The 27,853-nt window shown below is 38.1% G+C and overlaps 1 protein-coding gene across 1 annotated transcript in view; it reads right to left on the bottom strand.

The window, feature by feature from the left end:
• LOC149142969 (uncharacterized) overlaps positions 1–26,586 on the bottom strand; it is a 127,024-nt gene extending 100,438 nt beyond the window's left edge. Inside the window, exons 1-2 of the mRNA XM_089451635.1 lie at positions 26,467–26,586; positions 25,330–25,383 (exon numbers count right to left, since the gene is read on the bottom strand). Coding sequence (XP_089307761.1) covers positions 25,330–25,383; positions 26,467–26,586 — 174 coding nt within the window. The remainder of the gene's footprint in view (positions 1–25,329; positions 25,384–26,466) is intronic.
• Between the last annotated feature and the right edge of the window lie 1,267 nt (positions 26,587–27,853).

Genomic DNA, 27,853 nt, shown 5'->3' with positions numbered 1-27,853 from the left:
TGAGGCAATTTTATTCTTCTTCTAAACAAGTGCTGAAGCAGACCTTGACAATGAAATCGGCCTCATCCGAAGCTCTATATTGACACAAAATTATTCCATTGGCTTAATACTTCTTAGTATTGTGGAACAACATATGATTTGTTGATATTCAAAGTTTCTCCTTCAGTTAGGAAATGGTTCTGGTTGTTTTTCATTAAATTTTGGGTTCTGGCTATCGCTACCCTATAAGGGTTTGATCTAATTCAGGAATAGCGATTCTCCAAGATGATTGAGATATATCCTTTGTTCGCTATTGGCATTCGACACTAAGAACAGATCTGCGGCTTATGGCAGAAAATTGGGAGTCATCTAACTGATCTTTTTAGGCATTCATATATCCATGTTTGTGGCCTTCTCTAGAATAGTTTATTGACCTGTAGTAGAAAGTAAATATTAGCACAGAAATGCAAATAGATAGATCTAGAAGCTCTCTCTAATCTCTGGTTTGTATAACAATTTATTTTTTGATGAAGTCTTTGTGTTCTAGGCCTTAGGGCTCTTCCGACATCATCCAAAGGTTTACAATAGCGGATCAAGGCCTTAGCCATGGAAGGATTTGTATTTATGAAGCGTAAAGCAAAATCATATGTGCTAAATGAAAAAATGAATCTGAGGCAGCATTTTGTTTCTAATGGTGGTAATTCTTCAAAGATTTATTTGAATAATCTATTGTGGACTATTATGGTCAAGAGGCAACTCATTTATAAAGAGGACATCATCAAACATATCCAAGTTGAGATACGGATGATTGAGATCTATGGATCTGAAGTGTTATTTTGTATGCTCTCATAGATGCATGATGGATTCACTGATAATATTTGAAGACTGTTGCAGTCCTTGTTCATTCACTGAGTAACGTTATTAAAGACTGTTGTTTCCATTGGTGTGGACATTAAACATTAAGCCGTCATCCCATTGCAATCCAAGCATCTTGTTGAACAGATCTAGCACTAGAATAATTTGTGTTTGTTGAGGCAGTTTCAGTGATGCAACTAGTTGAACTTGCATTGAGAAGTATTCATTGTCTAAGGCTTGTAGAAGATTTACTCCACAATTCTGAAGCTAGACATTGAAACCTGATCAAAAGTTTATATTTGTGGCATCACTTGGAACAGTGGAGTGTGTGTTGGTAACTTTGTGCTTAAATCTGTTGAAAAGTGTAACTAGGTTCAGTCTTCATAATGACATGCAATTATGATTTTATGTAATGAGATGTAAAGAAGAAAAAAAGATTATTATATTGCTTGCTTCATGGGTTTCATGAGCAAGAGGTTTTATTTTTGATTCAAAACTTCCATTGAGAGTCTTTAAGAATTATTTGTCATCTAGTTATAAAATTATAGAGTCATTGTCATGTAATGAAGTCATGTTACACTTTGTAAAAGGTCAAACTTGTCTATGTAAAGTATCCTCCAAGACCTTATCACTTATCCTCTTCAATTCGGCCTACAACGATGGAAGAACTTCCTAGAAGAAGTCGTCCTAACTACTTGTGATCATGTTGGCCTAAAGGACATGTAATGAAGTGTATAAATAGCCACACTCAGCCTCACTTAAAGGGAAGCAACTCGACAAGCATTTGGTGAAGAAGAAGTACGAAGAAGAGGCCACAAAGAAGAAGTGTGAAGAAGTGATAAGAAGGATTCTTCTGGGCGTTGCGAAGGAGAGTTTTCTTCTGGGCATAGCAAAGGAGAAGTTTCTTTTGAGGTTAGTGAAGGAGAGTTTCTTCTCGGGTCAGTGAAGGAAGGATTCTTCTGGGATACTTGTTCTGGGTAACCGAGCTAGAGATCAAGATCATAGAGACCGAGATTCTCTAGGAGAAGTAGAGAAGAAGCAGTGTGAAGGATAGAGGCCGAGTTTCTCTAGAAGGAGCCTAGGAGAGCAGTTCAAGATCAAGAAGAAAGTTGAGAAAGGGTAGAAGAAGAGCATCAAGGTTAGTGACAAGGTTTTTGGGAGGATACTAGAGTCAAGGGTCTTTGTCATGCTCTTGGTACTCATCAATTGAAGATCTAGAAGAAGAATTTTGATCGGGTTTTCCTCTCAAAGAGGTGAGAAGTTTTGGCCCTGGCTAACAAGCCTACATACTATGTCACTTGTCTTCTATTGTGCATATTGGTAATTGTCTTGATGAAAAGAACACAATAATAATATAACGAAGAGAAGACTATAAGCTAAGAAGTAAAAGTATATCACAAGAAATTATCAAGCAAAGAAATCTTTTAACTCCTTATGCCATAAATTTCTCAAGAAATCATCAGTGGGATGTTTAGTAGTAGATTTCTAAAGTCTAAGTGGAAATTGTTTTGATCTGTATAATACTACTTCTCAAGATTCACACTTGGATATATTGTTGGGACAACATTGGATACAGACCATGATGTTCAATGATTGACAATGTTGATATGTTTTGTTATGCTAGGGCTTATTGATGCATTGTCCAACTAGGGTTTCTATATTGAATAGAGAATGATGTCAAGCAATTTCGTGTAAAAGCAGATTGATGACACCAAAATCAGTTTGTGATCAGCATTTTAGGGTTTGACAAAGATAAACAACAGCGATGTATGTGCCAGGTTTTTGCGCGGAAGCGGATTCGTCTGATGTGCAGATTGAGTAAAGGGAAAATCGTGTATGACAATGGATATTGACAACTAGGGTTTGATTTGCAGAGGTAGAGTCAATTGACAGAGTGTGTGTAGCAGTTACTTGTATTGCAGTTTCTTTATATTGATTTTGAGCACAAGTGGATCTAGTCTAAAAATTGTGAAATGTCGTCTATTGGATGATCAGCGTGGAAAGGTGGTGCAAAGCAGGAGAGTGGAGTATCCTTCAGGGTGAAGCCCAACAACACATTGTGGCGGCAACGGTGGTGCTAGGCTGGGTTATAGCCTGCATAAGGCGTTGGATTGCCCGTCCAATAGCAGCTGGTAAACAGGGTGTTGGAGTATCTATCAGGTTGGAGCTTGAAAACTGTTGAAGAATGTAACTAGGTTTGGTCTTCATAATTGTATTTGAGTCATAATGAAATGTATTTATTAAAATAAAGAAAAATAAATTTTATTATTATGACTTATTAAAGCATGGGTTTCATGCTTATGTCATCATGTTATAGGTCAAAGTCCCCATTAAGGACTTCTAGGTTTTGTCTTGAGTCATTAGAGTCATTGTTCATTTTGTGAGACCTTTCTTGGGCTTTTGAATCATGTGAAAAGAATTATTATTGAGTCAAATATGTAATTTTCCACCTCCACACCAAGTCGCCCCTTACCTAATCAAGTCATCCTAAATAAGGGTAATTTGTTAAAATTGGAAACTAGGACCAAACTCCATGTGGGTCATCTTATTTATGGCAACTGATAATTTTCTTGGATTCCTCTCATTGAGAGGTGTAGGATTGATCTAACAATCATCTGATTCCGACATGTATTTATGGATATATGAATTTATTTGTATTTTCTTGACAAAATATCAAGGTCAACTAGCAGTTAAATGTGTGGCACACACCCTCAACGTTTCATATAAATACAAGGGAGGTTGAGGCATTATTCACTCATCTCATCTCTCACATACTTCTCTCCTTAGTTGATTGGTTTTACACACAAGGAGTAGCACACACGTGGGAAGAAGGAGGATGCAAAAGAACGAAGTAAGAGGACGCAGAAGGACATAGATTTGAGGACACAGATCTATTTGACTGCATTGACCAGGGCTGCAAATGTATCTTTGACCAACGCAGGCTTTTCTTGAGTGCAGTTTTGGTGTGGATGTCTCTCCTAGGCAAACCGCAGATTTTGGCATGCAAACAGAGGCATTCTGACCTCAGGTTTGACCAGCGTTGACTGCCCTAATTTCTGGCAGTAGGTTGACTTCAGTTGTCTTCATTTGACTAGGTTTTTCTGACTGTTTAAGGTTTGCCTCTTATTGTTGTTGGAGGTTGAGTTGACTGGGATATTGACCAAGCTAATTGGAGGTCAATTCTATCTTGTTTGACTAGCTTTGACTTTGTTGGTTAGGGTTTGTTGTTGCTATCATAAAATTACACATTTGTATATTTGTACTATTTCTCTCTACTGAACTATTGAAGATAATAGAAGAATTGATCAAAGGGTTTCCCCACATTAGGGTTTGTCCCTGGCTAGCCACCACATCTAGTGTCTCTTGTCTTGGCTTGTTTTCTATCGATCTATTAATGTTCTATCAACATTTTACTTTATGTTAATGTGATTGCTAAATAATGGCTAATAAGAAGAATTTGAAGTAAACTGCTCTAAGCATAGAACATACCATAAATTAACATGGTATTAGAGCTAAGGTGAAGACAAAGTCCAAGCAAGAGCAAGAGCAAGAGCAATCACCGAAGACTGTTGGAAAAAGTCTATAGACTCCATGGGTTCCTCGTCACACTTCCCCGCCGAAGATAAGCTCCGTGAGAAGTCTGACTATCACAGATGGAAGATGTCTCTCGATCTGACATTGGAAGAGCAGGAAGTGTTGAACCATGTGAGAGGCAGAATCATTAAGCCTCCATCAAATGCATCTATTGTTGCAAGGAACAAGTGGACCAAGGGAGAAGTCAAAGCAAAGAAGATCATTTGGAACTCTATCGACAAGCGCCTGGTGGCCTATGTTTCCGAGCTGAACACCTCCAAGGAAATCTATGATATACTGGTAACACTGTTTAAAGTTACTGATGCAAATCAAGTTTTGTTCCTTAAGAATAAGTTGAAGGAAATGAAGAAGGGCAAAGATGAGAATATGCAAGCCTACTTCTTAAGGATCATCGAGATCAAGAATGATCTCCTATCGATTGGGGAAATCATTCCTGACAGGGAATTGGCCATCACAACTCTTGGAGGGCTCCCATCTGAATGGTATGTATTTAGAACCACTCTTCTCAACAATAATGTAATTCCAGGATTTGAGGAATTGATGGCGAGATGCATTCAAGAAGAGACAAGGATGGAAGAGTAGGAAATGCCTGCATTTAGAGGCAATCCCGTTGCTTTCTCCTCTCATGCTAAAAGGAGAAATAATTCTGGGTCAAAATCTAAGGGAAAGGCCAGACCGAAAGGTGGAAGGAAAGGAAGATGTTTCATTTGCAACAAAATTGGCCACTATGCGAGGGAGTGTCCTGATAGAAAGGACACATCTCATGACGATGATCAAAATCACTCCCGAGGCAATTCCAACAACAATCAAAGGAAGGGCAGGTTCAATGGCAAAGGAAAGAGGAATGTCGGAAATCAAGGAAGTGGTCAACCCTCCAAGAAGGCAAGAAACTCCAGGTATGAATCTAACATTGTTAACAATAAGCAAGATGAATATTATTTGATATCAACCCTCTCTACTACTTCTCCTTCGAACTCGTTGGGCAATTGGCTTATTGATAGTGGTGCCTCAAGGCACTTCACTGGTTACAAAGAAGCTCTCTCTAATCTGATAGAGAAGGAGACCAACCTGGAAATTATTCTTGGAGACAACTCCAAATATCCCATGAAAGGTGTAGGGAATGTTTCTCTTCAATTGAATCAGGGTAACACAATTCATTTGCAAGAATTTCTATATGTACCTGATCTCAAGAAGAACCTAGGCAAGGTACATGTATGAAAAATAATTTTAAATATGCTTTCACTCTTGGGTTTCGAGTTGACTCTTTATATCAAGTCGGAGGAAGTCCGTTGGGTGTCATGTCTTGTGACACATCTCTTCAGTTCGAACTATGGCACCAGAGGTTTTCTTACCTTCATTGTAAAGCTCTACCCCATGTGAGACAAATGGTGACAAGGATGCTCGAGTTTAAAGTAGAGAAAGAAGGTGTATGTCTAGGGTGTAACAAAGGAAAACTCAAAAGGGGACCATTCCCCTCAAGCCATAGCAAGATCTCTGGTATATTGCAGTTGGTTCACTCCTACATATTTGGTATGATGCCTGTGAACTCTTTGAGAGGATATTTATATTACCTCATCTTTACATATGATTATTCTAGCAACACTTGGATATACTTCTTGAAAAAGAAGGATGAAGTGTTCTCCTGGTTCCGTCATTTCAAAGCCTCGATCAAGAATCAAACTGAGAAGAAGATCAAGATCTTAAGGACTGATAATGGGACCGAGTATGAATCCAATGAGTTCCATGACTTTTGCAAAGAAGCTAGCATTAACAGGAAGACCACAACACCATACACTGTTGAGTAGAATGGTGTGGCGGAAAGGAAGAACCGTACAATTTTGGAAGTTGTTTGTTCCATGCTCCATCATCAAAGGCTTCCAAAGTTTCTATGTGCCAAAGCTGTGAATACCATTGTATATGTTCAAAACTAATGCCCTCATCAAGCATTGGATTCCAAGACTCCCGAAGAGATGTTCACTGGTAAGAAACTTGATGTATCTCATTTTAGAATTTTTGGAAGTCCTGTTTATTTTCATGTGCAGAAAGAGAAAAGGAATAAACTAGGTGCATCTGGAAAGAAGGGAATCTTCGTGGGCTATAGCGAAAATACTAAGGGCTATAGAATCTATGTGGCTGGTCAAAGGGAAGTCGAGATTAGCCATGATGTCACCTTTAACGAAGATATGGCTCTTAAAAAAGTTGACAATCTTCCCATACTAAGGAAATCTGGAGAAGTTGACACCAGCAAACCGGAGGAAAAGCAAGATGAAATGATGCCCGAAGTAGAAGAACCTATGAACCCTATTGATCCCCCTCTGGCCCTATTGATCCCCCTCCGCAAGAGCCTTCCTCTTCTAGGAAGAGGTCCTCATGGCTTAGGGGGACACTTGATGATGCTGAAGGACACATTGCACCCAGAGGGACTTTTTGGGAAAGTAAGAAGCTGACTAGGTATCATGGATACTTGACCATTATGAGCACGATCATTCAAAATGAGCCTTCATCTTTCGCAGAAGCCGTGAAGTATCAAGTATGGAAGGATGCTATGATTGAGGAATATGAGTCCATCACGAAGAATGATGTTTGGGATGTGATCCCTAGACCCCAGGACAAAACTGCTGTCACTTCGAAATGGCTTTACAAGATAAAGCATGGAGCTGATGGAAGTGCTGAAAAGTATAAGGCTCGTTTTGTCACTTGTGGCTTCTCTCAAAAGGAAGGTATAGACTATGACGAGATATTTTCACCTGCTACTCGATATACCACCATCTGCTCGATCATAGCCCTTACTGCTTCACAAGGATAGAACCTACATCAGATGGATGTCAAGACCGCATTCTTGCATGGTTCGATCAAAGAGGAAGTCTATGTGGAACAACCCGAAGGATTTGAGATTCATGATCGAGAATCTCATGTGTGGAAGTTGAATAAATCCCTCTATGGGCTGAAGCAAGCACCCTGAGCTTGGTATGAGAGGATCGATAGCTACTTGATGAAGCTGGGATTCACTAAGAGTGAAGTTGACTCTAAAATTTACTTTAAGGTTGAAGATGATAAACCTCTCATACTGGTGTTGTACGTTGATGACCTCTTTTTGACATGTGCAGACCCTCTCATTCACAAATGTAAGAGGGAGTTGGATTCTGAGTTTGAGATGAAGGACCTAGGACTGATGCACTATTTCCTAGGACTAGAAGTCTGGTAAAAGCCAGGGGAGATTTTCCTATCTCAAGGAAAATATGTGGTGAAGATATTGGAGAGATTCAGTATGGTGGACTGCAAGCTCGTGACTACCCCGATGGAGCTTGACTTCAAGAAGTTAAGCGGTAGTGCTGCCAGACCTGTTTTACAAAATGCTACAGAGTATCGTCAACTCATAGGAGCATTTATGTTCTTGGTGAACTCCCGTTCGGATATATGTTTTGCAATCAACACATTGAGTCAACATATGGTTGAGCCTTACCACTCACATTGGATTCGTGCCAAGAACCTGTTGAGATATCTTCATGGCACAATCACTCATGGGTTGAGATACACTGGCGGAGATGTGAGCCTACATGGATATACCGATGTTGATTGGGCAGGCAGTGTGGTGGACCGAAAGAGCACTTTCGGGTGTTGTTTCTCTTTGGGGACTGCCTCGATATCCTGGATGACTAGGAAGAAGAAGTCGGTGTATTTGAGCACCGCTGAGGCAGAGTACATTGCTACAAGTATGGTCTCTTGTGAGGCTGTCTGGTTGTGAAAGCTCTTCAATGAGCTATTTGGATTTACATTGGATACTATCGTGATCCTGTGTGACAACTAGAGTGGGATTCGTTTATCAGAGAATCTCGTATTTCATGATCGCTCCAAACATATCGATATTAGGTACCGCTTTATCTGGGATATGGTACAACGGGGAGCAATAAGGCTCCATCATATCGATACAGATGAGCAGGTCACCAACATTTTGACGAAGCCCCTGGGAAAGGTCAAATTCTTGACTTCTTGAGAACGACTTGGAGTCATTGAGAGACCCTCTTATGAGGGTCCTGCATGATGCATGCATTGAGCTCTGGGAGCTTCGAGGGACTTGGGGTACTTCTTGCAGTGACAAGCGACCATAAGGCGACTCACCCTCCCCTAGTGGTGCGTTGTGTACAGGGTGAAAGGTTCAACCTTCCCCTGTGATACCCCGTGGCGACTTATGAACAAGATGAATTGTTCTCTTGTCGAGGCATCCTACCCATGCAGTCTGGGACTCATGGGAAATACCTCTTATCAAGCCAATGAGTAGGGAAATGGGGTTAGGGACCATAGTAGTACTATTGATGGATGAATCGTTGTATCTACCATACTCCCTATGCTAGGATGACCTCCATTGATCTGGGATCAATGAAACTGATCTGGGATTAGTATGAGTGATTTGAGACACTCTCTTCTGGCACTGATCTGGGATCAGTAAGAGTGGTATGACACACTCTCTGAGACTGACTTCGGGTTAGTGGAGGATGGTATGATACATCCTCAATCATTTCTTCTTCTTCATAGTTCAACAGAGCAGTGCAGGGCAGTGCATTTGATGGCAGAGATAGAATTGAAGGTCAAATGGATTAGTAGATGGAGTTCTCCCTAGTTGAGAGGGAGTGTTAAAATTGGCAACTAGGGCCAAACTCCATGTGGTTCATCTTATTTATGGCAGCTGATATTTTTCTTGGATTCCTCTCGTCGAGAGGTGTAGGATTGATCTAACGACCATCCGACCCTGACATGTATTTATGGAGATATGCATTTATTTGTATTTACTTGAAAAATTGTCAAGGTTGGCCAGCAGCTAAATGTGTGGCACACAACCTCAATGTATCATATAAATACAAGTGAGGTTGAGGCATTATTCACTCATCTCATCTCTCACATTCTTCTCTCCTTAGTTGATTGGGTTTACACACAAGGAGTAACACACACGTGGGAAGAAGGAGGATGCAGAAGGACGAAGTAAGAGGACGCAGAAGGACGTAGATTTGAGGACACAGAACTGTTTGACTATGTTGACCAGGGCTGCAGATGTATCTTTGACCAGCGTTGACCAACGTGGGCTTTTCTTGAGTGCGGTTTTGGTGTGGCTGTCTCTCCTAGGCAGGCCACAGATTTTGGCATGCAAACAGAGGCATTCTAACCTCAGGTTTGACCAGTGTTGATTGCCCTAATTGTTGGCAGCAGGTTGACTTCATTTGACTGGGTTTTTCAAACTGTTTATGGGCTACCTCTTATTGCTGTTGGAGGCCGAGTTGACTGGGATATTGACCAAACTAATTGGAGGTCAATTCTATCTTGTTTGACTAGCTTTGACTTTGCTGGTTAGGGTTTGCTACTACTGTCATAAAATTACACATTTGTATATTTGTACTATTTCTCTCTCTGCTAAACTATTGAAGATTATAGAAGAATTGATCAAAGGGTTTCCCCAGATTGGGGTTTGTCCCTGGCTAGCTGCCACATCTAGTGTCTCTTGTCTTGGCTTGTTTTCTGTCGATCTATTAATGTTCTATTAGCATGTTACTTTATGTTAATTTGATTGCTAAACATTGGCTAATAAGAAGAATTTGAAGTAAACTGCTCTAAGCATAGAACATACCATAAATTAACATAATTCAACCCACAGAAAAGGGTATATATAGAAGTGCAGTTTGATTCATTTGGAGTATCACACACAAGTTTGATATCCAAGAGAAGGAAGCAGAAGAATACGAAATTGCAGAAGAAATAGAAGGAGATTTGTTGGAGAAGGAAATCGAAGTTTCTGGGTTGTTTCTCTCTCACACGTGTGAATTTACTAGGCTATTTGCTGAAAGGTCGAAGTGTTGCATCAAGGTCGAGTTTCTGTTGTTGCATCTAGGTCGAAATACTATTGTTGCTCCTAGGTCGAATTATTGTTGCTACTAGGTCAAAGTTGCTACTAGGTCGAAGTTTTTGTTGCTGCTACTGGATCAAAGTTTCTGATGTTGCTACTGGGTATTAGGTGATTTCTCTTCAATTAGTAACTGCTTGTGAGTGAATTTTACTTCTTTAGATTAAGATCTTCTTTTACTTAGGTTATTAGTGTTCTTCTTCATCAAACAGCTACTAATGCATGAACATAAATAGACAAGAGACGTGGAATGTAGGCTTTCAGCCAGGGCCAAACCTCCCACTGTTTGAGAGGAAGACTCGCACAATTCTTCTTATAGAGATTCCAATTGACGAATACCAATTCCACGACCCTTGACCTATTTTCCACTCCAAGACCAAGACACAAGTTCTCTTGACAGTCAACCTTTTGCTCCTTTCCTCTTCTCGATTCCTCTTCCACTTCGACCTTCTTAGCACCGAGACACTATCACCACCGAGATCTTCTTACTGTGGTAGTACTGAGATCTTATTCACTATGGTAGCACAAAGATCCTTTCGCTATGGTAGCACCGAAATCCTCTTGTTGTGGTAGCACTGAAATCCTCTCACTGTAGTAGCTCTGAACCCTTATCACTGTGATAGCACCAAACTTATTTGCTATGGAGGCACCGAGATATAGCACTGAAACATTTATTGTGATATATCACCGAAGTTCTGCCTTCTTGATCTTCACTGTAATCTGCTTTCTATCTCAGAAAATTATGCAAAGAATATCCTTGTGATCTATCCAAACTTCACTCTGAAATTATCCGAAATTCTTTCTGCAATAAGGCCAAGTTTTTGTACCCTTATCCGAGCTCTTTCACTGAATTTTGTCTCTACAATTGTCATCCGAATTTCAGAGGTGATCGAACTACTTGACTGTGGAATAGGCCGAGCTGCCTATTTATAGTAGTCTGTCCATGTATATTAGCCGACATGACCATATGAAGAGTTGTGTCTCCGTATTTCATCTTGAAGCTGACTTGAAGAAGTATAACTTGTGCTTGTCTTGGAGGGCTACTTGACAATCCTATTGACTTATATACATTTGTAACATGCCCAAGAAGGGTTCTTCATACATGACATTGACTCTCTTTGACTTTTATGACTAGATGACAAATCCTAAAGGCTCACAATGGGAGCCATCTAAACATAGAATTCCTTGCTCATGAAACCCATGAGGCAAGCATTACAATAATAATTTCATTTTTCTTATTTACATCGTTTACATAAAATCACAATTACACGTCATTATGAAGACCGAACCTAGTTACTTTCCAACACTCTAGGCAATAGATGAGATAGTACTTGAAAAAGAGCTTGTAAGCACTACACTTCTAGGATTATCAACATCTTGGAGTGGCTTTTCATCAGGTATTAACAGTTGGAAGGAAATTCCTACATTCGAACAATTATGGAATGCATGTAGTCAAGAAGAAGTCAGAATTTCATTAGTAAGCAACAAAGGGAATGATAAGGATAAAATTTCAAATGCCTATTCCGCTCATCACAAGAACAAAGGAACCTTCAAGAAGTCTAAAGGGTCTAGAAAGAAGGTAGACCTATCCAAGATAGAACGTTACAATTGCCACAAGATGGGTCACTATAGAAATGATTGCCGTGACAATCTAAGGAATAAAAAGAGAAACATGGATCAAGCAAATGTTGCCGAAGAAGGATCTCCACAGAAGAAAAAGACTAAAGAATCGGAAATAAAGGACTTATACTACTAAGTCCATCTACTTACGTTTTTGAATTGTTTTCCTTTGTACTTTGATTCTTAGTACTTACAGGTTTAACATGCTTTGGAAAAACATTTTTGAATTGTTTTGTTAAATTTTTAGGTATCCCTCATGATTGGATACGAAGGGAACCCTCACCATTTTTCCAAAGATAAGTATCTTTTATATTTGGTTTTCCTTTTCTTATGTAGATGTGTTTGTACTAGATGTTAATAATGTTTCTTTTCATATTTTCCTTGTTTAGGAAAAGCTTGCTAAATGCTCAAGGGCTATTGAGAAGACCTCACGAGACAAAGCATGATAGAAGTTCTATTGAAATTGATGTCCTATATGGTTTGTCTAACTCAAAGGTATGCCTTAGACCATAAGCTTTGTTCTCTCTGTGATAAAGGTATATTCATTCATTCTAATAAATTTGCTTTACATTACTAACAAGTGTTATGCTTAGGACCTTTGAATCATAAAGATTATTATTTGGGTGATTAATCATTAGATTGAATCTACCCTCATTAAAATCATCATGTTTCTGGAACCCTAAGTAAATAAGGGTTTATAAGCAAAACCCCTATATATCGAGAGTATGCTCCTAAGAATGAAACCCTAGGTGTATGTTTGTCTGTTTGATCAAAACCCTAGCCTAATCAACATTGTTATATGTCTGACATTAAATGTATTGATATTTGTGTCTTGGGCTTACCTTATGGATATTGATATGCTTGTGCATGATTATAAAATCCTAGATATGTGCTAACCTAGTTATCGATGCGAAATGTGACATTCTAGGATATGATTTTTAGCCTTGATGATGAATCTAGGGTTTACAACAAACCCTAGTAGAAGTTGATCATATTAGATTGTGTTTTTATTAGTTTTATTTGTTGACATCTAAGGCTGAGTGTCTCAAAGATGGAATCTAGGAATCCTAGTAGAAGTCTAACGTATAAATTCTAAAAATTGTTAGATGTATTTATTGCTTCTAGGGTTTGCAATATATCATAATAGAATCTTTCATATTTCTAAAAGTAATATTGAGGCCATAGATATAATGAGACTGATATCTTGATTGAGTTACTGATATGATCTCGGGTTTGTGACAAAAAACCCAAGCTAGAGGTTGAAGTATGGAAGTATGTGTTTCTTACTAATTATGAGCCTAACTAAGTTTAGGTATTTGATGCCTAATGCTTCCATTATTATATGATTCTAATATAGTTAACTTCATGCTTCTATTTATGTATTTGGTTGTGTTGATTTCTAGTAGCATCGGATGTGCTCTAAGTCTCAAAATTTGCAAGGAGGCTTAGACACATGCATTCTCTAATACCCAGAAATCATTTTGGGAAATTCCACCCAGAGATAGTTTTATTAAAATAATTAATTATTTTTAATGGGTCCCTAAGTCTAAACTTTGGAAAATAAAATAATTAATGGGTATTAATCTAATTGCAGGTGAAACTTCTAGAAGAAGACGAGGATCGAGCCAAAATGATCTAAGCGATTGATTAGAAGTTAATTTGGATCGTTGGTTGTCCAATAGAAAGATATAAGAAGAGGCTTGAGGGGCACTTGGAGAACACATCGAGCAAAGATCAAAAGATCGATTTTCTGAAGCAGAGCAACTGCTGGAAAGAATCTCGAAGTGATCTTTTGCAGTGAAGGGCAGGGATAGTTTCGGTTGGAGATTTCTCTTAATCCAAGAATACTCAGTAGAGGAGGCAGAGAGAGATTCGGGGAGGCAACGCACAGCCAGAAGAGTATGACGCAAGGCCATGTAGAGGCAGCGCAGAGCTTTGAGGAGGTCCGAAAATTTTCTCGAGGAATCGATTTCAGAGGCCAGAAGCCGGGGTGTGAGACCGGGAGGTGAAAATCGAAATTCCTAAGCAGCAAATCAATCAGCAAAAGGGGTGACGCAGTCCCTAGAGGCTGTGACGCTAGGCTGACGCAATGACAATGCAGAGGCAGCCATGGATCGTTCATTCAATGGCTAAATCAGTTAGATCACTAGCGATAGTGTGAGGTAATCTCACTTATCTCTCTGTCAATGATATTCTTTGTACTGGATACCCAGGAGGGCATCCAGAGATTGTATTCATAAATTTCTACTACATAATAATAAAACCCTCAGCTATTGCACCAGTTATCCCGCATTGGGTTTTTCCGAGGACAATTGTCCAAAAATAACTATGTAGATGTGTTGTGTATTTCTTTCTTGTTCAGTTTCTTGTTTCTGCATTTAATTTAAATGGCGAGGCTGCAGTGTATTAGTGTCGGTGTTTACTATACAAAACAGTAAATAATTTTGTTCAGTAATTAACAAATAGAAGAAACATAATCAGTTGTTGCAGTAGAAATTTGGGCATCCAAATTTTCACAGGTTGTACTTGCGGTTTAAGTTGTGCAGGTACATAATCTTTAAGAGGTTGAAGATATTCGTAAGTAAAGTTGATTTGATTGTTAAGCATGAAGAAGGAAGTTATATGAATGATGATGACCAAGATGACTTTGATAAGAAGGATTGAAGCCATGAAAGATTCTCCGATGCTATGGAAAAGACGTTGATCTCTCTAAGTTAAGAGGGAGCCTGGATAGAGGAAATCTCCCAAGTTGAGAGGGAGGAATATAGTCATGATGGATACCTTAAAGAAGAAATTGGAAAATGTATATTGGGGTGTTGCTAAAACAAGGAAAGCAGGATTCGATTGCAGGATATGTTGTTGCGTGTGAAGCAGGAAAGAAAGTTGTATGGTTGAGGAAACTTCTGTCAAGATTTGTTTGGGAAGCCTCTAAGTCCTATTGTGATAAATTGTGAAGCAACATCAAGATGTTTGAAAACCCCAAAGGTTTGTGTTTACTTATGTGTTTGAAAGTTTTTAACTGATTGGGGTTGTGATTGTTCAGGTAAATCTCTCTGAAGTTTTGGAAGTATGCTTGATGTTACTAATCTATTTGATCGGGAGAGATTTGATGTGTTGAGGCATTATGTGTAATACAAAATGCCAGGAAGGACATTTGGTCGGCCTATTTGTTGATATCTAGTTCCCAAAGTAGGGAGGGTGGCGTTGGACATAGAGCTCCGCCCTTACATTACGCACCTAGTCCCGTGGGTTGGTGGTTAGCAAGTAAGCCAAATGGTACTTAGAGAGGTTGAAAACTTAAGTCCATCTTAGTCCCACCCAGATAGATTGCCCTAGTCAGGAATCTAATCCGTGGCACCATGTGTACCTAAACTCTTCATGGTTCATGTGTTTTGAGATCTTCCATGTACTTTTGTAGGTGTATGTATGAACACCTCCCCAGTTAAGAGGAAGTGTTGAAGAATGTAACTAGGTTTGGTCTTCATAATTGTATTTGATTCATAATGAAATGTATTTATCAAAGAAAAGAAAAAGTTTTTTTTTTATGACTTATTAAAGCATGGGTTTCATGCTTGGGCCATCATGTTATAGGTCAAAGTCCCAATTTAGGACTTTTAGGTTTTGTCTTGAGTCATTAGAGTCATTGTCCATTTTGTGAGACCCTTCTTGGGCTTTTGAATCATGTAAAAAGAATTAATATTGAGTCAAATATGTAACTTGTCACCTCGACACAAAGTCAGCCCTTACCTAATAAAGTCAGCCTACATAAGTTTAATTCAATCCACAAAAAAAGGTATATATAGAAGTGCAGTTTGATTCAATTGGAGTATCAAACACAAGTTCGATATCCAAGAGAAGGAAGTAGAAGAATACGAAATTGCAAAAGAAATAGAAGGAGATTTGCTGCAGAAGGAAATCAAAGTTTATGGGTTGTTTCTATCTCACACGTGTGAATTTATTGGGTTATTTGCTGAAAGGTCGAAGTGTTGCATGAAGGTCAAGTTTCTGCTACTGCTGCTCCTAGGTCAAAGAACTGCTACTAGGTCAAAAAATTTGTTGTTGTTACTGGATTGAAGTTTTTGTTGCTGCTACTAGGTCAAAGATCTACTGCTACATGTAGGTCGAAGTTGTTGTTGGAAGGTTATCATCTGCAGAAGAAGGGAAGGGTTGACTTGGTGGTTCGAGTCTTGGATCATCTCGTGAAACTATTGAAGGAAGAGTTGTTAACTGGGTTTTCCCCTAGATAGGGGTTTTTCCCTAGTTGTCTGCCTACATCTGGTGTCTTTGATATTTGTGTTATGGTTTCGGTAATTGCTTGATGAACTAAGTTAAAAGAAGAACACAAGAAAGTTAATAAGAACATAAAAATATCACAAGTAATTATCAACATAAAGAAAACATTTCTACCTTTTTGATTTTCTAACAAAAACTAGGGTGTTAAAACGTCCTTCTGGTTGTAGTTGATAAACAGTGTGTAGGAGCGTCCTATAAGTTGGAGCCTGTAAATCAAGGGGTTGGAACCTCCTTTAGTTGGAGCTGAAAACTTGATGTAAATCTTTTGAAGACAAATATTAAGAAGAGTTTGATGGTGTTTGTCCCAGAGGGGTTTCCACCTAAAAATCTATGTGTTTACTATCTCTATTGTTATGCATTGTTGAATGGTGTTGATGAATGTTTATGTTTATATGATGCTAATAACAATTAATGCTCTGTGAAATTAAAAATATACTAATTGATAAGAAATACTGATTCACCCCCCTCTTAGTATGTCCAAAACTATCTTTCCCCTTAGGCACTGGGAACACCTAATAAGGTCATTTATTAACCACTCCTAGCTAGGGAGGTAACACTACTTCGAGATCAAAGCCCCAAATTTGGAAGGGAAACCCCATATGAAGTCTCAATGTGCCCTTGATAAACAAGCTTGGTTCACTTAGATGCGCTAATGAATTATTGTACCTGATGGTGAGGATGCAACACTAGAAATTATATCTAATTGGAAAGTGGTTTCATCTAGGGCTAAGCAACTTGATTGGGGCCCAAGTCCACCAGAGGATCATATTGACACCCCCCAGGTGAAGCGTTGACAACTATGGGACTCCCATCATGTGCAGAGCATCATTTCACGCCATGGGCACCTTGAGCACCCTTAGCAGTCTATTCATTGCCCCACATTATTCACGAGATGATGCAATTGGACCAATGTGCCCTAGTGGGCTCAGCATTTACCACGTGGTGTGGCAACTGATCCAAGGCACAAAGGAGGTTTGTCTCACTCCTTGAGACATGCGAGAGCAAGCACCATCGTCAAAGCCCTCAATATTGGAGCATCACAGGCTATTTTATCATCAAGAGACCCATGAGACCAGTTTTTGTGCCCCAAACACAAATGGGGCCCCGCATAATGATTTACTTGGAGAGTTAGGGGTCATCCCCTAGTTCGAGATTTATGGAGCCCTCTCGCACATTTTGGCACCAAGAGAACTCAACGTTGTCTTTCAATGACCTGTCATCAACAAGACTATAGAAAAATTATGATCTGCACCCTTAACCTAGCTTACAAGTTTGCATGTGTTGTTTAGGCCCAACCCACATGTTTTGTCATGTTGATATAAATTTTAGAATGCATTAATTGTAAACACTCAAAGAGTACTTCTACTATTTCTTACTTTTCCTATCAGCTGAAATTAATACAAAATTTAGGCAAGCATTCAAGCATGTGAGACACTCGTTTTTGGTCAAGGTGACCCCGAAAAAACCCCACAGCCTCTTGGGGAAAACTAGTCTTCAAAGGAGGATTTTATTGCTTGAGAAAATTAGTCTAAGTACATAAAATTAAACCCGTGCTTATCTCCCTTAGTGGCAGAAACACTAAATGCAATCTGGAAATTTGTGCCCATTGATAATTTTCAGATTTTGCAAATTTTTCATGTCGAGAATTTTTTGCACTTTCCCACAGCTCAACTCCTCAATTTTTGTGCCCAAAAATCTACCTCGAAATATGTGTTAAAGCAGCCTCGATTTCTATGCCATAACAACCTCAATTTCTCTGCCAAATCTGCCTCAAATTCTATGTTGAAGCAACGTCAAATTATGCGCTGGAAGTGATTGGAAAACCTCAAAATTTGTGCCAGATGATAATAGGGACCCTCCTCGAAAATCACGATACTTATAACAACAAACCAGAGAATTCTGCCTCAATTTTTGGGCCAAGTCAACGCTGTACTAGACCTTGAAATTCATGCCCAACAACCTCAAAATTCATTTTGTTGCCCTCGATTTCTATGCTACTGTTTGCCTCAAAATTCGTGTTGATTGTCTCCTTGATTTCCGTACTCCTTGGAATTTGTGCCTCCTATCGCTGCCTCCCTCCTAGAAAATCGAGCTCTCCTTCACTTGCTGCAAATTCTCCTTGAAGTTCTCATCTCCTCTTCTCCTCATGTTCTCTCAAGTGTTAAGTGAAGAATGAGCCTCCCTTTTCTCCTTTTGTCTCTTAGAAAAGATTGAATCCCTAAACCTAGGATCCAATGGATGAGATTTAATCTCCAAATTTCAAGATGTGTTGTTGAGATCAATTCTCCCAAATGACTCCCTCATACATTGGCCCCATTACTTAAAAGCCTCCTAGTACCTTTTTCAAGTTGTGTACTTTTTTCTTTTTTTCTCATAAAGTGATTCTTCAACTCGCTTTAATATTAGAAAAGTACACTATGTATTTTACACATAAAATCACTTTATAAAATATAAGTGACTTTAATATTAGAAAAAATACATGGTACAACACTTCTAAGTACTTTTTCCACCCATGACATTAAATTAACTCATAAATGTAACACCTCCCCTTGGTACTATTTCCAACAATGACGTTATCATTTCGGTTTGCATTTGGATGGCTAATTCATTTTTTTGGAAAGCTACTTTATCAACTTGTGACCAAGGGATGTATCTTGCCCATTTTTATAATGTTAGGGGGCTAGTAGGCATAACTCGACTTAGTAGGATGCATATAAATAAGAGAAAGATCATTTCTAATCTCTCATCATCATCACTTGGGAATTTCGGCCTCTTAGACTAATTCCCACTTGTTCTTGAATTGGCTATTGGAGTATCTTGGACGCATTTCAATATTTGGAGTTGAATTTTGATCTTCTTTTGGAGCTATCTGTGGATGGATATATTACATGTCATCTTGTAAGTGTCTTTTGTTGAAATTTTGCTCTTAAAATATGTCTAATGTATTGAATTGCTACAACTAGATTAATGCTATATTGTGCCCTAATTTTGTCAAGATAAATTTTGAAAGCTATTTGGTTGACAATTGCATATATTATTCATGGTATGACATGTGATGAATGTTCATAATGGTGAAACACTGTTTTTCTCCATAAAACTCCATAATTATTAAGTGGGTAATTATTGAGGGTTGGTACCTAGGGCATCAATTCTTGACCTCCTTAAGGACAATTTTGGCTAATCTAAAGCATCTAGGACTCCATATGCCCAAAGGACAAGGCATTGGTCCAAGCCTTTGGTGATCAAACTAAAATTTTCTCCATAAATTTCTTCTCCCAAATTTTCGTCCCCTAAAGTAGGATGGCTAGGCTAGGGCATAGAGTCAATTCCATTTAGAGAGTGAATTGGTGAATTCTAGGAGCATAGACACCAAGCCTAGAGTCTTATCTACAAGACTTAAAAGTTTAGTAAGCATCCAATTGGTTTTCATCCATAAAATCTCTTGTACTAGGTGTGTCCTAAGAGGGAAACCCTAGCTTGTATTGCCTTAACTTGGGGACTTCTTTCAAAAATGTTAATTTAGATTTTAAGGAAAGTACTCCATTAGAGACAGGCGAGAAACCATTTGAAAGTGAAAAGGGGAATGGAAGCGATGGAGATTTCAAAATGGGGTTGGGTATCCCTACAACCCTCATAGGGAAAGAAAATGAACACATTATGAATTCCAAAGACAAAGTTGTTACGTGAAGGCCTTATTGACTCTTTTATTATTCCATCCAAATCTAATTAGGAGGAATTTTCTATAAACTGCACCAAACCTAGACAGCACCCAAGGGTGAGGAAGTGATAAAACCAATGGAGATGAGGGTATTGAAGGGGGCTTGGGTTTGGATCCAGTGAGAGATATGTCTTCATCAACTATAGGGAGAAAATATTTTCTCCAACTTGCACAGGAAAAAGCTTTGGAGGAAATTCAACAATGAAAAAAAATCAATTTAAGAGATCCTTAAAGTAGGACAACACCTACTACGATAAATGAATGATTATTTTCTACATTAATATCAAAGGGATGGGCAATCCCTCTCAAAGACTTGTCATTACAAGATTGGTACTATTACATAGACTAGATTTAATCCTGTTATAACAGACAATCGAAGAGGGCCAAAAGATTGATAGGTTTTTGGCTAAGTTGCATGGTATGGGGAAACGGAAATGTGTATATAAAAGGGGAACACACTGGAAATATTACCCCCAAAAAATCATAAAATTATATTGAAACTTAAAAAAAAAATCATCTAACTTTAAACGTTATAGTTTAGAGTACAGATACAAATTCATGAATAAATGAGCAAGTGTTGAGGCCGAAGGCCCAAGAAAATCATGGTGCAACAAATACCTACATATCATCGAAATCATTGCCTATATTGGGATCCTCAAGATCAATATCATCCTTTAACATTAAAATAGGATAGAAAAAGCTTAACATGTCAAATCCAAATTTTTTTTGAGAGATGGGTTCACTTTTACTAAGGTCATGATAGAGGAGTTCAGCGATCAATGCCACTAACATCAAGGTACATATAGGGTTTGGTGCTCTTGATTAAATGCTAGTTCCATACCCTCATACACAACAAAATCTAGTGGAAATATTGCAATTCCCCCAATCCTGAAATCCTAAAATCTGTTATGTTTGTTGGATTTTGAGTGGGATCCATTTTTTTTTCTCCGCATGAAATCCAATGAGCTTGGAACCACTCTCAAACATCCTGAAACAATTAATGGCAATGTTAAAAATTTAAGTAAAAGTGACATTCTCCTCTATCTTTTAGCTTCATCCTTTTGGTGTTTCCATACCGAAATGTGCTTGATACGGGAGGGCATGTTTCCTACAACTTAGTTTTGGTAATGTCCCTTTTCCGAATGGTCGTTGACCCAGCAACGTATTTGATTCCCATAAGTTATAGAGAAAGAAAAGGGACCAATTAATCTAATTGTTTAACTGTCATTCAGGTGAAAAGAGCAACATTTAGCAGTGATAGTGAATAATTAAATAAAAAGGGTGTCATTAAGTGACGACGAAAAAAAATAATAAAAACTTTATAAAGTCACTCTATTAAAAAGGGGGTAAAAAGGAGCCCGTGGTATTTTAATAGCCCGTGACAATGAAAGGAAGACTAGAGCTCTCTCTTGGGCATGAATTGGTTATTGATGTTGATAATTGATTTGAGAGCTCTTGGAGCTTGAAAGTAAGGGTGAAACCCCGAGTAATGATTGATCTTCGGTGATAAGACACTCACCTTAGCTAATTCTAAGATTAGTTTCAGTGGTGAAACCCATCCACCCTAGTTGATCAAGATTGGTTTTGGAAGTGAAATTATCCACCCTAGCCAATTAAATAGGGAGGGATCATCCAAATTCCTCACAGGTGCTCAATTGGAGGAGTTTATTTGCAGGTAATTGTCCAAGCTGGGCGGAGGATTGATCATCACAACAACATCCCCTACTTTATTTTAAGGCCAAGTTAATTTACTAAGAGAATTTATTTGCAAGGGCCAACTTAGCTATGAGGCAGAATTATTTCCTAGGAAGACCGAATTCTCCTGGGAGGCCAAAATATTGCAATAGCTGAATTTATTTGTGGGGAGGGGGGTGTGGGGGGGCTGAGTTATTGTAGCAGCCAAATTTATTTGTGGGGAGGTTGAGTTATTACAGCAGATAAATTTATTTGTGGAGAGGCTGAGTTATTGCAGTAGCTGAATTTATTTGTGGGGAGGTCGAGTTATTGCAGCAGTTGAATTTATTTGTGGAGAGATCAAGTTATTGCAGAGCAGCTGGATTTATTGGGGGAGAGGCCAAGTTATTGCAGTAGCTAAATTTACTGGTGGATAGGTCAAGTTATTGCAGCAGCTAAGTTTATTTGTGGAAAAGTCAACTTATTGCAACAACTGAGTTTATTTGTGGAGAGGTCATGTTATTGCAGTAGTTGATTAAATTTGTGAAGGTCGATTTCCTCTGAGAGGCCGAATTGTTCTGGAGGGGCAAACTCATTATGGAGGCTAAGTATAATTTGTGGGGGCCGTATTCTTCCTAGGGAAACCACATTTTCTCTTGGTATAGCATCAGTAAATTTCCAGAAATTTCTGGGGCTATTTACTTCAACAAAAATCTTCTACCAGTAGTTCCATTTGCAGGAGCAATTCACAGGATCCAAATTTTGTATCCATGAAGTGATTGGCATGTATTTTCATCTTGTCTAAAACTTTCGGATATGAATTGTGTGCAAGTTTTCCCTTATCCGACGTTTCATGTATTTTCATACTCCAAACTAAATAACTAAATCAGTTGAGTTATTGTTGTTCATGTGTTGAGTAAGAATTTCTGATTTGAATGCATGCAAAATGTTTGAATAAATGTCTCTACCACAAAAGTTTTCTTCTTTACATACAAAGTGTTTGAAGAAATGTTTTCATGCAGAGTGTTTGTGAAAATGTATGAAAGAATTTTGAGAATTATTGCATTATTTATTTGCATATTTTGGTTAGGGACACTACAGTTTTTGGAAAAAAATTATGAAGGAATGGAATTTTCTAGATATAAATGCAGTAGGCAATTCGCGAGTGAATCTAACTAGGCGGAAGGGGTCCATACCGTTAATATCTCTTTTCTTGCATTGGGTGTATTTAATAATTTTAATTTCAGGAGATAGGGCAAAAGATCTTTCTAAGCAACTATTATGGTCTCTATGGTGATAGGATATCTTTTTGGGAGGAATTTTTTTCTTTGGACTACAAATAGAATGAAAGAGTGATCATAGGAGGAGATTTAAATTTTATAGTTAATAGATCTTAAGTTGGAGGGATTCAACATAGCTGGATACATTAGCACATTTTTTCGGGTTCAAGATAGAAGAGGCAGGATTTGTAGATATGGATCCCATAAAAATGCCACCTAGCTAATGGAATAATAGATCAGGTGATGCTAGAGTTTCAAAAAGACTTGATAGACTTTTGATAATTGAAACTCTAATGAGTGAATCAAATAGTTGGATCTTGGGTAGAAGTTGGAGGGGCTCAGATCACTTGCCCATTTCAATCCAAACAAAGAAAGAAGACGTGAACCTCGCAAGCCCATTCAAATTTAACCATATTCAGTTAGAAGACAAGGAGTGTCTGAAACTAGTAAAAGATGAATGTGTTGGTTTTGATGATAACTCAAGAGACTCAACAAGATACCATTTTGCAGCAACTTTGAAAAAGGGGAAGAAGGCAACATATGCTTGGGCATCCTATGAAATTCAAAGACTTGGACAAGGAACTAAAATAAGTGAAGGGAAAAATAGTTGAACTGTATGAGGACTCAGAAGTATGGGAGACTTTCAGTGAAGAGGAGAAAACGGACTTAAGGAGTTTAGAAAGCAAAGACACAAACTGTCGGATTGGGAAAAAGTAGAGTGGAGAATGAAGAGTAGGGTAATAAGGCTGGTGAAGGGAGATGAAAATACTAAATATTTTAATAACTATGCAAAGTATAGTAAAAGAATCAATACTATATGGAAAATGCAGAAACCAAATGAAGGTAAAATGGGAAAATTCCATGAAATAGCAGAATTGGGGGTCTTACTCACTTCCAATCTATTTACACAGAAGCAACAAGAGCTAATTTAGCCAAGGATAGCTACTTTCTTTCCAAGATTTGTGACTAAGGAAGCAGATCAAACGTTGATGGAAGAAGTCTCAAAGGAGGAGTTTATATCTATAAATTGTTCAGTGTAAAGATTAAAGCTGAATTAGGGGAAGGAACAAACATGTTGAATTCATGGCCCTGAGATTTCTATTACAATGTGCATTAGAAAAAAATGTCAACAAAATTTAGATCTTTGGGGATTTCATTTTGGTCATTAATTGGATGAAAATAACAATTCAGCTATCCAATATCACTCTCAGGACAATTGGAGATCAACTGAAAGAGGTGGCTAATCCTTTTGAAGTCATATCTTTTACTCATATCTATCAAGAGTTGAATAAGGAGGCAGATGCTTTGTCAATGAAAACTTGGCATATACCAAAAGGTACCTTGATCTTGGAGGAAGTCAGAGAGGACACTTCTGCCATCTCTTCCACAAATAGCTGATATACTCTCTGCTTTGAATGAAGGGTTATAATTTTAAATTCTGTTTCTGGTCCTTTTCTGGTTAATGCCAATTCATAGGTTATGGTGATAGGCTTTTCGGTGATGCATTGTCTTATTATCAGACTGGTTCATGGATCTTTTTTTTAACTAACATATGGACTTTAATGGGACTATTTTATTATTATTTGGCTAAAGATGAAATTCAATAGGACAGATCAAATATCCATGAGAATTAAGTGCAGTGTGCACATAATTAATGTAATTTCCATTAAAAGCGTGAATAGAAATGGCAGCTTTTTCTTTGGAAAAAAAAAGAAATTCATATGACCAATGAGGAAAAAATAGGCTTTGGTACCAACTAATATGAACAATATGAAAGGCATCGTTTCTTCTAACTTGAAAATAGTAGTGACATCTTATAGAAGACTAAAGATATGGACATGATAACCAGAAATCTTCTAACAGCAAAAAACTGGCAGGATTTATCAATATACGTCGAGAAGAAATCTCTTAAACAACTCTACCTTCCCTTAATGATAATTTGGCGGCCTTTTATCACAAAGAGACTCAACTCATGATATGGATATTTTGTTAGCTTTCCAGACTAGGTATTAAAAACACCTTAGCTAGACATAACTACTCCTAACCACGTCAAACTCTATTAAGTGAGATACATAGCCTACTCGAATGTCTAATAATTAATTATTCATAACCATTGAGGACATCTATACATGATTACGTAAAATATCTATTAATCCACATCCAGGACATACAAGCTCATCAAGTAGAGTGCTGCTACAAGCTTCTCCCAAAAATATATGAATGTTTCAAATTCGCAACATAACTTTAGCTACATTCATCAGCACAAATTGCCAGAAAACATTATATGGCCCAATAAAACTCCTGATATGTTCATGTACACGGTATACCCTAAATGATCACTCCACCTTCAAGAATAACATGAAGAGTTGGTACCTTAAAGAATAATTGGAAGAGTAGCTTCCTGCGCAACAGTCATTTGCACATACCCTGCTTCTAAAAGAGCCTGAAGTGAAAGCAATGAGATATTGCACTGGTCGAACCTGCAAACACAACATAGAATGAATTACATTGTATTTGAACTATGTTTATTGAAAAAAGGTATGCTTCAAGATAAATAAGAATTTTATTAATGTCCACAAATGACTAAAATAGGTCAATGAGACTAGAGAGTACAATCATAACACGAACATAGTTGTGCCAAGGCAACTCCCAAGTGCCAAAAGGAAAGAAAGGCGAAAGAAAAATAAAGAAGAGAATTTGAACAGGTATACCAAGAGGCTACACCCGAATAGAGTGAAAGAGACAACACTGTAATCAAGGTTTCCAGCATATAAAGCAAATCAAATTATAGCTTTCTACAGTTGCCACCTAGTATTAATGAATTAAGGACATGTGAACTGAAAAATGCATATATAAGACACTATCATCAACTTATGACTAGCTCTGAGGGTTAGCTCAGTTGGTCGAGTCCCTTTCTAAAAGCACATATCCTATTGCGAGGTCACGGGTTTAATTCTTTCGACATTCTAGGGGTCACGGGTTTAATTCTCTCGACACTCTAGGGGTCAGGTTCTGTAGTTGAGCCACCAACAGGAAGTGATCCTTTCAAGTAGATCTGCATGGTACAATTATTCTGTGGACATAGCAGTCACCGATCTCCAGGGACGGTGAACCACATAGAAAAAAAATCATCAACTTATGACTCTATTTTGAAGGATATGCCTCTACTTTTCATGAAGAGAAACTCACACAAAAATCTTTTCATGACAAAAACCAGTGTTGAAAAGATCAGCATCAGCAAAAAATTGGCAAGGGTCCATAAAACCAGTGTTACAGGAGTCTCCGATCACTCGCGAGTACTCACGATTCCGACTCTGATCTTCAACCAAACGAGCCGATTTGAATCTCGGCGAGTCAAACTCATGTTGACCAAGTTTGACTCATGGTTAACATGAGTTTGACTTGCGATTTCGGTGATTTGTAGAGGACTCAACGAGCCACTCAGATTCATAGGTTAAAAGTCCGCAGGGTTTTATTTTGTGGTTTCAATTTCACTTCTTCTTGCCACCTGTCGCGCTTGGAGGTCACTTTCATTTCTTCTTGTTGCCTGCCTATCCAGATACGTCGTGGATCAAACGACGCCCATCACGTTCTTTCTTCACTAAGTGCAATTTGGCTTCAATAAGCATGAACCCTTTCTCTAATTCATCAAGATCGCAATGGGTTTTGCTGGTCGACTTCATGTATACAATATTAGGCAGACGACTTCATGTATTAGGCAAAAACTTTAGCATTGGTTGGATCGCTCGTCTTACTAGACTACGCTGCTTTCCAGGTTTTCTATGCCTTAGGTCCAGCCACGCCGCCTTCACCCCGCCCAAAGAGTCACCTAAGTGAATTATGGGTCTACTTATCAAACACGACTTACTTGCCTCGATGCTCATGCAAGTAACTATTGACTTGGTTCAATGGTTGGTATACGTACATATTTGTGGCTACTCCCCAATGGTCGAGCAACGTTCTTTTCCTTTAAAAATGTCATTTTGAATAAAAGAAACTAGTTGGAGTATGTTAAAGCTCTATATCATTTTGAATAAAAGCAAATCGTTGCAGAATGTTGGAACTTTACAAGGACCTATAATAATGAAACAATTCCTTAAATTCATTTGTTGTCGTCGAGTGTATAAGTGATCTACCAATGGGTATAATGCACTACCAATGCAAACTTAACCCAATTTAGAAGTCATGCTACTGTAACCCCAAGTAAGATTTTAGTAGGTCCGTGGTGTTGGTTGACAAAAACTTGGAAGTTCCTCGTCTCGTTTGAATCTTTGTACATGTTTTTAAATGTTTTCCAATACTAAATATATTTTATACTTGAAGTATACACATTGCCCTCATGATTTTTTGGACATCTATTGATATTATGCATTGTTTGGACATGGCTTTATTGAATATCAATGAAAAATGTTTTTTTTAATTCAATATATGTGTATATATTTATTTATTGTATCCACCGATTTTTTCCCGATTCTTTCCCGATCCGATTAAAACTCTTCGCTCTTTTGCCTTGCCGATTTATTGCAGATTCCGAGTCTGGTAACATTGCATAAAACATCTTTTGAGAAACATTGACGAACAAATCAGCAAAAATCGGCAAACTGTGGCACATATTAAAAAATACAAAATATATTCATTTTTTCAAAATCAGAAAAAATCGATAAAATTGGAAAAAAATAAAAAAATCGCGATTTTTTGGGACATCGCCGAAAAAATCAGCAATATTATCAACACTGATTAGAACCTTAGAAATTTAAAGGATATACAAGATCCATTGAATAAACTATTGGAAGGAGGATTTTATGAGTTTGAGGGGTTTTTGCATCCTGTCGTCTTTAGGTGCCTTCAAGCAATTTTTATTCCTTGCATGCTTCAGATCCACTAGATCTCTGATCTAGATTTAGCTTCTTAACGTCTTTTAGTGCCATTTCCTGCCAGTGAGACAAGGGA

Source organism: Pinus tabuliformis, chromosome X (assembly GCF_031772625.1).
Source record: "Pinus tabuliformis cultivar Carrire ecotype Pingquan chromosome X, CPIR1, whole genome shotgun sequence".
Taxonomy (NCBI): Eukaryota; Viridiplantae; Streptophyta; class Pinopsida; order Pinales; family Pinaceae; genus Pinus; species Pinus tabuliformis.
Note: the sequence above shows the minus strand (reverse complement) of the source record. Positions and strands in the feature narration are given on the sequence as shown.